The sequence below is a fragment of the Trichosurus vulpecula genome, chromosome 5 (assembly GCF_011100635.1).
Source record: "Trichosurus vulpecula isolate mTriVul1 chromosome 5, mTriVul1.pri, whole genome shotgun sequence".
Lineage (NCBI taxonomy): Eukaryota > Metazoa > Chordata > Mammalia > Diprotodontia > Phalangeridae > Trichosurus > Trichosurus vulpecula.
The window spans coordinates 192989484-193000745 of record NC_050577.1 but is presented as its reverse complement, the minus strand read 5'-3'; the positions used below and the strand labels follow the sequence as shown (position 1 = coordinate 193000745).

At 42.7% G+C, this 11262-nt stretch overlaps 1 protein-coding gene across 1 annotated transcript in view; it reads left to right on the top strand.

Moving 5' to 3' along the window:
* Window positions 1-11262, top strand: part of VWF (von Willebrand factor) — a 200989-nt gene that overhangs the window by 168920 nt on the left and 20807 nt on the right. Inside the window, exons 42-44 of the mRNA XM_036759070.1 lie at window positions 3177-3382; window positions 4820-4969; window positions 9921-10031. Coding sequence (XP_036614965.1) covers window positions 3177-3382; window positions 4820-4969; window positions 9921-10031 — 467 coding nt within the window. The remainder of the gene's footprint in view (window positions 1-3176; window positions 3383-4819; window positions 4970-9920; window positions 10032-11262) is intronic.

The following is an 11262-nucleotide window of genomic DNA, read 5'->3' as shown; positions in this document are numbered from 1 at the left end:
GGTGGTCCAGAAGAGGGGAGGATTTGGGGAAAGCTAATGAGATCTGTGATGCAGATCATGACATCCCTGTCTTCCCATATTGTGCTCCTACAGCTCATTGGCCACTGCCCCAGAGCCCAGAGCCAGCCAGCATGTACTGAGGCAGGTGAGGGGCTCTGGCTGCAGCCACCAGGTGATCCAGAAGTACACATAGTTGTATATTCTAGGGAAAGGGAAGGAGGTATTTTCCTAACAGTACGAGCACAGCTGCTGATGTGTGTGTGCATCTGTGTCTGTGTCTGTGTGTCTGTGTATGTGAGGTCAATGGTTAGGTTAAAATTGCCCTGAAGGGCTCATGCCAAGGCACAAAGGGAGAAACTGGGAATTCACACAGCCTTGGGAGAAGGTGGAGTGAGGGAATGTCGCTATGTTGGAGATAATCCAGGAGGTTGGCTATTGAAGGCAGAACAGGATGTGATCCAACTGCCCACCCTCCATTTTGTTAATCACAGTCCTGCTGCAGCCCTTGTGAGGCTGGGTCCCTACTTTGGAGACCCCTGGAATAAGAAATGGAATCCATGTTGGCTTTGTTCTCTTCTGCCTCCTAGGTAATGAATATTCTTTCATTTTAGGGAAAAGGGCTTTTTTTTTTTCTAAATCCCCCTTCTATTCTTATTCCTGGAAGTATCTATGCCTAAACCAGGGGTGGGGAACCTGGAGCCTCAGGGCCATGTGTGGCCTTGAGGCCACAGGTTCCCTACCCTGATCCTAAACCCTTGGGCATGGTGGTTGTCCCTATAGATAGAAGTCTTTGTAGTTGGCTGGCTAGAACACGAAACTTTTTTTTTCCTTTTTGGAAGGGGGAAGGCAGGGCAATTGGGGTTAAGTGACTTGCCCAAGGTCACACAGCTAGTAAGTGTGTCAAGTGTCTGAGGTCATATTTGAACTCAGGTCTTCCTGACTCCAGGACCGGTGCTCTACTCACTGCGCCACCTAGCTACCCCAGAACACGTTCTTTTAGAGGTTAACAGAACCATAGGGTGATAATTCAGAGCTGGAAGTGATTATAGAGGCCATCTTGTCCATCCTCTTCATTTTACAAATGAGGAAACTAGGGCCAGGGATAGTAAGTAATTTGCCCAAGATCACCCTCTAAGCATCAGAGGCAGGATTTGAATTCAATTCCTCTCATTCAAGAATCCTTGTTCTTTCCACTGTATCACATGCCTTCCAAAGGAAAGTGAGACAAAAAGAAGTTAGAATTTTCCAGGGGGCATATTCCAGGGACTGCTACCTCATAGTCATATGGGGGACTACTCTGCTCCCCATGCAGGGATCTGATGGTAGAGACAAATTCTTCTCTCTCCTCTAAAAAAAAATCACTTGCCCTCCTTTACCTTCTATCTCTGGCTCCCAGATAACCTCCTGTCACAAATGAAATTTAAAAAAGGGGTAAATTGAGGCAATTCTCCAAGCAAGATATCATTTGTTAACAGGGGTATGCAACCTGATAATAAAGGATGGGTCTAATGGCCCTGCCTCTGGCCAAGAGATCTTGAATTGAGGTTGCAATACAATTTTATAAGCATAGAACAAAGAACAGAACAAAAATCATGTAATTGGCCAGCCTTACAAAAGTGAGAGATTATTGGTTATATCAAAGAAAGCAGTTATACCCACAGATGGGATGCTGACCGCGTCTCTCTATCTCTAAGAAATGCTTCTGGGAATTTTATGGGTCCTAGCTGCATGCTGAGGTTGCTAATAAGGGGAGGCTTATTGGCGACCGAGGAATTAGGTAAGACCACCTGAATTGTTTAAGATGTGACAAGGTCAGGTAGTCCTAGCTTCTCAGGGATACCCCACAAATCTTGCAGGAAATGCTGAGACAATACTTTATGAGAGTATCGAGAACAGAGTTTTTCTTTAACTAGCAGCAATTGTACCCTTGGTGTCTCTCTTCAGAGAGGGGGAGGATGAACGTTAGCACATATAAACTACTTTGCCCAGAGAAAGAGAAGAAGCCCAGGCTTATTACTTAGAATACAGAGTGGGATGACAGAATAAAATCAAATATAAAATACAGAGTCAAGAATTAATTCCCTCACTGCTCTGAGAATTTGCAATGACTTGACTATTGTGAACTGAAAACATAATTTATTTTGTTTTAATTTTTATTTATTTTATTTTTAATTTATGGAATAAAATAAGCATTTCCATAACATAGTATAATAAAAAAGATGATTGCACATGAAACTGCAAATATGTTATGTACAACTTGCTATTTCTTTTAAATATATAATGAAGTTATCATGTAAATTTCTTTTTTTTTCCTGTTTTTTCCTCTTCTCCCTCCCCAGATAGCTACCATTAGACACAAATGCATATATGTGTAAAATCATTCTATACATACTTCTATTCATCAATTCTTTCTCTGGATGCGGGTAGCATCTGGAAGCATCATTTAGACATAGGGTGAGAAAAAAATGAAACCTATCAGGGAATAGAAATCCTCAACCCAGAAGAGTCCATACTCTGCTAATTCAGGTATTGCTTTTACTGAAGAATCTGTGTTTGGGTGGTAGGAGAAGGGAGTCTTTTGTTTCGAAGGTAGACACAGGGCATGGCATACAGGGATGGTATTTGTTGAGTGGTTTTGAATTTGATGGGCCAGAGGATGGGAATTCGTTATACAGACCAAAAAGAGGGAGGGGGAATAAAAGATGAGAAAAGGGATCAGTAACATGGAGATAGAAATAGAGGTCTATGAACAACACCAAAATCACTTAGTTCAGTGTTCTAGGGAGGTTCAAATAACTGATCATCTTGAAAATAATTCTAATTAGGCCACATTGTTCTGAGTCCTTCCAGAGTCACAGAGATGCTTCATGCGATATTACTGAACCTCAGTAATGTCCAAAAGGAGAGATGTTATTAGGGTTAAGGAAGAGGCAATTTTTTTGTTTTCAATTTTGATTAAAATCCTTAATTTCTTGAAGTTTAACTTCTTTTAGGTCCTATTTAATTTCTTTCAGACTCTGAGTTGGAGAGTCCTATCTATGCTGATTTATATCACCCATTTAATATTCTGGGCAAACTCTCTGCTTGGACTTTATGTTATCATCACATTGCCAACTATCCTTCTCAGTGGAGGGTGAGCCCAGTGGCACTTCCCCTGTGTTTGTCCATCCTTTCAGCCTGCAAGGAGGAGGAGTGCAAAAATGAGCCTATCCCTTCATGCCCTCCACACCGGACATTGACTCCCCGGAAGACAAAATGCTGCACCGAGTATGAATGTGCTTGTAGCTGCTTCAATTCCACTGTGAGCTGCCCCCTGGGCTACCTGTCTTCTTCTGTCACTAATGATTGTGGTTGTATCAGCACCACCTGCATCCCTGACAAGGTAAGGTGCCTGCACCTTCTGTGTTCCTAATATCCGGAATCCGTCTTCCCCAGCCTGATTCCTTGGTTTCCAAATTGAGGATAATCATATAATCAGGACTATATGCTTAGCACTTCTAGGTTCTTGTGGGAGACATTGAATAAATAAGTTGAAGAAAGGGTCCCTTGGCCTTAAGGAAATTAAAGCAAGCACGCTAACCAATTAGGAAACAATTCATTTATTCATTCATCTGGAAGTTACTGAGTGCCTACCACAGGCAAAGCACAATCATATGGGAGATACAGAGAAGTGGAATTTAGGTATTGTTCCTATTGCCCTAGCTTATGAACTGCTTAATAATCTAGGGCAGGGGTGGGGAACCTGCAGCCTCGAGACCACATATGGCCCTCTAGGTCCTCAAGTGTGGATTCAGTCGAAGGAACAGAAGTCTTCCTGACTCCAGGCCGCTCACTCTACCCACTGCACTACCTGGCTGCCCACGGGTAGGAAGGTTCAGTAACAATTTGGTGGATTACTGAATGATAGATTCTCTGAATTTTAGTTTTGGAAGGGATCTCGGTGGCCATCTAGTTCAACCTATACCTGATCTAGACTATAACATATCTGAAAAGCAGTCATCCAGCCTTTGCTTAAATCCTCCTGTGAGGGAATGCACTTCCTTAGGCAGCCTGTTTTATTTATGGCTTGCTCTAAATGTTAGGAAGTTTTCTTAGGATCAAGTTGAAATTTGCCTCTTAGGAATTTTCACACGTTGCTCCTTGTTCTGTTGTGTGGGGCCCAACAGGACCCTTATGACAGTGTGTATGTGTTATCTGAGGACCAGCCTAGTCAAGTTCAGACAGGATCATCTTCACAATGTTGGTTGATGAGTGATAAAAATAGTTGAAAAAAATGATCATGTAGCCCTGAATTGCATCTTTCCCAGTCTAAACTACCTCAGTTCCCTCCACTGATCTTCCTACAACAGAGATTCAAGACTCTTTGCCATCTTGGCTGCTTTCTTTTGGAGTCTTTCCAATTTATTGACATCCTTCCCACACTGTGGTGTCTAGAATTGAACACAATACTCTAGATGTGGTCTGACCCCATCCAAATGAACAAATGAATTTGTTTTTCTGACTGGTTCACATGCATATATCATCTCTCTAATTAGACTCTAAGCTCCTTGAGGGCAGGAATTTTGCTGTGGTTGCCTTTCACTAGAAAGACTACCAGCCAGGGTGCATGTACTCCACAGAGCCTACTGCTCTATAAGGTTATTTATGTGTCCTTTTCAGGGGTAGAGTTGGGAGATGCAGAAAGAGAAAGAGTCTTCTTTGGAAACTCAAACTGATGGTTTGGCATCTTTGAAATTTAGCTAGCATGATTGACTAAAGCTGCTCCATCTTGCCTCTAGCTCATTCTAGGTATAAACAAGTTGAAACTTTTTGCCTCCAGGTTTGTGTGCACCATGGCACAGTGTACCCTGTAGGGCAGTTCTGGGAGGAAGGCTGCAAAACCTGCACCTGCACCGACATGGAGGATGCTGTCGTGGGCCTGCATGTGGCCGAGTGCTCTGATAAGCCCTGTGAGGAGAGCTGCCAGCTGGTAAGTAGGACACCAGGTGGGCATCCCCGGGCTGGGGCAGTAAAACCGGAGAAAGAAAAGACTCTAGGAAGGAGATAAAAAAGGCCTTGAATGGAAAGCCATGTGCATTTTCTCTGTTCAGCATTCTTTTTTTTTTGTTTTTTTTTTGAGGGGGGAAGGCAGGTCAACTGGGGTTAAGTGATTTGCCCAAGGTCACACAGCTAGTAAGTGTGTCAAGTGTCAGAAGTCAGATTTGAACTCAAGTCTTCCTGACTCCAGGGCCAGTGCTCTACTCATTGCGCCACCTAGCTGCCCCTCAGCATTCTTTTAAGAGCTATTAGCAACCATTAGAAGTATAATATAGTGTGCTAGGCAGAGAGGGAGGGACCAAGAAGGCATGTGGGGTAAGGGTTAAGGCTGTAATATGGACAGTAGCTGTGGAAAAAGCAACTAGGCTAGGAGAAGAAATGCTGGGCCATCTTCCCATTATATTCAGCATTAGTTAAATCCCTCTTTAAATTTTGAATCAGTTATGGGATTCCAGAGGAACTAAAGCTGTACTATGATGACTCACGAGGTTTTGGATGTGACCCTAAGTTCTTGAAGGCTACCTTGGGGGAGCATAAGCTCTGGCAGATCTTGGCAAGCTGGAGAAGCTTCCTGGGTAGGTTTAACAATAGACTGTGTTGTCTAAAGACTAGACTAGACAAGTTCAAAGAGAATCATCATCTGTTAGTTGACAAACATTTATTAAGTGCCTACTGCATACCTGACACTGTGCTAAGTGAGAGTTGTTATGAAGGTAAAACCAACAGGCCTTGGCAACAGATTGGATATGGGGAGCGAGAGAGAGAGTGATGAGTTCAGGATGACACCTTGGTTTTGAGTCTGAGGGACTGGGAGGATGATGCTACCTTCAACAGTAATAGGAATGTTAGGAAGAAGGGAGGGTTTGGGAGGAAAAATAGTGCGTTTGATTTTGGACATGTTGAGTCTAAAGCGTCTAAGGGACATCCAGATCAAGATGTCCAATAGGCATTAGAGTGTTGTTTGCCAGGTGACGACAATTTTTGGCTTATGGAAACTGCTTACCGAGGTGTGGAGAGGCTGTGTTCTATGTCAGCGGTGGTGAGATCTACCCCTCTGAAATCATGGATCTGCTGAAATATTGAAATTTATGGATGAGCCTCTACTAGTTCAGAATGAAATGGAAAGAAGGTAGAAGAAAGGAACGGAAAGGATGGAAACATCTGGGAATGCCCTCTTTCCCCTTTCTATTCCAACCTCCTTTTCCCTCGTAGGTCCTGCTCATTATTCTAATCCCTCCACCCCCTCAGTCCCTAACAGTCAGTGACTGCTAAATTTTTGTCTTTTCTCTAACACCTGGCACAGCACCCAGCACAAAGTAGGTTCTTAATGTGCTTGTTGAGTGATTGATGAGAATACGAGGTGATCTGCTGGTCCTAAGGCTCTTAAGTCAATATTGGAGAGACTCTGCTCTGAGTCAAATCTAAGTATTATCTGGAAATGCCAGGTCCAAGGAAGAGAAACTTGTAGGGAAATGGTAGTTTGGGCTCTGTGCAGTTGCTTAAAATACATTATAATGTGAGATTTTATAATAATACTATGAGAAGAGTTGTGGGTGACAGGAGCAATATATACATTATGTTGGTTTTATAAATGATAATAATAATGATAACAGTAGGGAGACTGGTGATAACAGCAATGTGTCAATGGGGCCTTGGTTTGGGGAGAAGAAAAAGGGGCCATTATTAGGCCAGACAAGGGTGAATTCTTGCAATTAGCCCAAGCTTTGTTCAATGCCTTGGAGAGCATCTGCATTAAGTTCTTTTGCTAAATTCTCTAAGGTGAAGATGATCTATTTGACCCAGTCCTTATTTGTGAAATGAAGGGATTGTGTTAACTGAGCACCAACATTCCTTCCAGCTCTAATGCTCTATGTGATCTGATGCCATAGCTCCAAAAAGGTAACGATCTCCTGCCTTTGGTAAATCAGAGTCCCTCTCTCTGCCTCCTTTTCCCACTTGACAGGAGTGAGGCTGATCGTTAGTCCCAAGGAGATGTTGTGCAGTTCAATAAGGCCTCCTGAGCGTAGGAACTCCTCCAGAGAGTGGCACATTAATATGAAGGATAATGGGCAATTTCTCAGATAGTCCCAAGGCTGGGGGAGTGTTGGGAGAATAGAATGTATCCTATGTGTATGTGCTTCTGAACATCTGTGGCTGCTCACTCCCTAGTGAGGACTTTGCTCTGAGACCAGGCACAGCTCTGGGTCCTTCTTCCTTGGCTTCTGACATACACAAAGACGTCATTGCTTAGGTAACCGAGACAATACGGTGTAGCCAAAAAAGAGCACGGTGGCAGAGGACTTGGTTTCAAATTCTGTCTCTTACCTTATGGCCTCTGTGACCTCGGAGCAGTTCGCCAAACCCTCCCCCTGCCTCAGGCCTCAGTTTCCTTATTGGTAAAATGAGAGGATTAGATTAGATCCCTTTCAGCTCTAGCTCTATGATCTTTATAATTTTGTACTTTCAGAGGTAGATATCAGAGTACAACCCCTCAACAAAACTGAACAACCTGGACATAATGGGCCAATCAGTAATCCAACAAACAAGCATTTATCAGTCACCCATTATGTGCCTGGCACTGTGCTATGTGCTAGAGTGACAAAGACAAAAACAAAATAATCCCTGTGCTCCAGGGGCTTCCATTCTGTTAGAGGTGGGGGGAGGGAATGTGATATGCAGATCAACAATATATGCAAAGGAAATGCAAGGTAATTTCAGAGCAGAGGTCCTAGAAACTGGGAGGATCAGAAAAGACTTGATATGGAAGGTGTCGCCTGCGTTGAGCTTTGAAAGCGGCTAAGGATTCTGAAAGCCAGAGCTCGGATGGGAGTAAAGGGAGATAGAATGTTCTATGTTGAAGGACGTCCAATAGTGTGGTTGCATGATAGAGTTCATGAAGTAGAGTAAGGTGTAGGAAGGTTAGGCCAGGCAAATGCTTGTGATGCTAGGCTGTGGTCAGGCTTGCTTACTTTGGAAAGATCTGTTATCTCATAGGGAAACAGACCGATGCTTGGTTACCCCTAGCCCGTGCTTAGGAGGGATGTGGTGGAGGCTGGGGTATCTCTACCAGGTGTGGATTGCAGAACTCAGTAGAATAATAGGGAACAGAATCCAGGGTTCTTGGATCCTCAGGCATTGGACATTTGTGAAAGGGGATACTCTAAATGTGGCGCTTAGAATGGACTCTGCAGAACTCTAAATAGCCTGGATCTCTGAAGGAAGAGATTGAATTGATGTTTTCTCACCTTTCTCTAAGCCAGGTCCTTATGAAAGGTGGCACTGAGAACTTCCTTAATATTTTAACCCTGGTCTCAGGTTCAGCTCCTCATGTTGCACAAAATAATTGAAGGGGAATGCTGTTGCCAAGCTGAATGAACTGGGGTGTTTAATTCTTTGGAATAGAAAAGAGGGGGAGACATGATTCTCTTTTAAGCCTTTAAAATGTGAAAATCTATCATGTAGAATACTTGCTGTGGTTGGCCTCATGGGAGCAATGGGTAGAAGGAGGTGTATTTCCTAACAATTAGAGTTCTTTGTTCCAAAGTGAAATAAAGTAGTGAGTTTCCTGTCTTTGGAGTTCTTCAAGTAGAAGGCTGGAAACATTTGTTGAGCATATTTGATGCAAGCTTCGTGTTTCAAGTACAGGTTGGCCTAGATGACTTTTGAGTTCCCTTTCAGCTCTAAGATTCTGTGACCTTCTCCCAAACAAATCATCTTATCTGAATGTGAAACTCTAGCAATTCCCATCCACTTAGTAGCCCCGGCCCCTTGATACTTTGCATGTGGTGAAAGTTGTTACCTATAATTCCATATATTCATTAACTTTTTTGGTATGTTTTCTCTATTTGTTCATGCCAACCAACCCAAACATTTATTAAGAACCTAATGTGAAAAATGGCCGATGCTAAATATTGAAGGAGGTTACAGAAGAGTATAGGACAAGCTCCCTGCCCTCGGAGAGGTTACAGTCTATTGAATGAAAGGGCACAAAAAGATTAACCAGAAACCCAAGTGATTATATGATAGGTATCAATGAGGTTGACCTTGAGTGTTGTAGGGACTAAAAGGAGGGAGATAATGTTATGTGCTGACTCGATCAGAGAAGGCTTCAGGAAGTAGGTTGTATTTGAGAGGAGATTAAAGAATGTGTTAGATATGAATAAGAAAAAAAGAGGCGTCTGGCATTCTAAGTGTTGGTGAATAGGGAGAGCTAAACGGCGGAAGTGGGCACAGTATGTTTGAGGAAAAGCAAGGCAGATCTGTCACTAGTGATTGTGGCACCTGGGGCAACTGAAGACTAGTAGCGTAGTCTCACTAAGTGAAATAAGTAGCATTACATAACTGAATTGTCCTTAAATTAACTTTAATTTAAATTTAACTTAAATTTAAATTGAATTAATTTAAGTTAAATTAATGTAATGTGAAGATAATATATGAATTAAGACAAATTTAGTTGAATGGGAGGGAGATGCAGTTACTATTGTGACTTAGGGGTAGCTTCTTAGAGTTGAAATGGAAGTTGGAGGTTACATAGTCCAAGCTAGGTAGGTGGTTCATAAATATTTCTGGACCATGATGATAGCAATGATGGGGATAATTACTGTCAAGCCAGGGTTTTCCTTGAAATCCTCTTGCCTTCCAAAGACCTGAGTGTAAGTCAGAAGCACTTATATTGTATATATTTTAAAATTATTTATATAGTCACCAGATAGGATATAACCTTCTTGAGGGCAGGGACTGTTTCATTTTTGTCTTTGTCTCCTCAACACCTGGTACAGCACTTGGCATATGGCAGGCATTTAGTGGACTTGTTGGTTGATGAAAATACCATGTTGCTACTTTTGTTCCTCTTATTAACGTTTCCCTTTTCCTTCTGTTTCCAGGGCTTCACCTATGTCTCTCAGGAAGGTGAATGCTGCGGGAGATGCCTACCATCAGCCTGTGAGGTGGAGGGTGGCTCTTTCCGGGGAGACTCAGAGATTCACTGGCAGAATGTAAGTCTCGAGGTCAACATGCTTTTGGCCGTGAGTTTGAAACCACAGGGATGGGATTAGGTACAGGTATACTTTCTTCCGTTTCTGTCTTTTTATACCTGGTACAGTTACCATTGTTCCTCCTGAAAGAAGAAAACAATCATTCGCCTTATGTTCTCTCCTAATAGCTTGCCTGTGAGATAGAGTTGGAAGGCATACACCAATGGGGTAAAGAAGACACAGGGTTTGAGGGAGGTGCAGCTGAACTACCGTTGTAGAAGGAATGTCAATATGGACCAGATCAGGGGAGTTTTTAACTTGGGTTCTGTGAACTTAAAAAAATTTTTTGATGACAATATTAAAAAAGTTGGTTTCCTTTATAACCGCATGAATTTTATTTTCTGCATTTAAAAACATTTTTGTGAAAAAGGATCTATAGGCTTCAATGAGCTGCCAAAGGGATCCATGACACACAAAAAAGTTAAGAACCTCTGGTCTAGATATTCCAGTCTGGATTATATTCCCCAATCTTCACTGCACCCCCCCCCCACTACACAATACTTAGCCCCTCTATCTCTGGAAGTTACAATACTGATAATAATAGTACCCCTTACTCTGAACCCGGGGGTATTTAAAATGAGTTTAGTTGAGTGATGACTAAGTAATGACAGAGTGGTAATGAGTGATCTCTAGCACTGACCTTTGAAAAGATGCGTGTAGATTCTAAACCTCACCAAAACCATTTTTTGTTTAGATCATGTCTATGGCTGCAACCTCAGGTTGGCTCCGTTCTAGGAAATCCTATCATAAAATTAGGACAGGCTCAGGGAACAAGAAATAGTTCTGGCTCAAGTGGGTAAAGAACCCCCAGTTTGATGGCAGGGGTGGCCCAGGTCCTTCGAGTGTGCAGGTGAGTGACCACTGCCTTTGGAGCATTGGGATTCTCTGTGGTATTAAAATCAGCAGAACTTGGTGATGGTCACTGTTTAGTCCCACTTAGTGTGGAAGAGTCAGTCTGGAGTCTTAAGAAAACCCTGCCTTCATACCTTCATCTTGCTTCCTCCTTGGGTAGGTGGTATGGTGTTAATTGACTTTAGGTTTTTTTTATGACCAGTCTTTTCTGGCTATAACCCTCTTCTACACCAGGGCTTCTTAAACTTTTACTGCTTGCAACCCCTTTACACATCTCATCAGTGTTAGTTGGCATTGGGTGGCCTGACGACACACACAGTGCAAAGCGCACCTGTTGTGT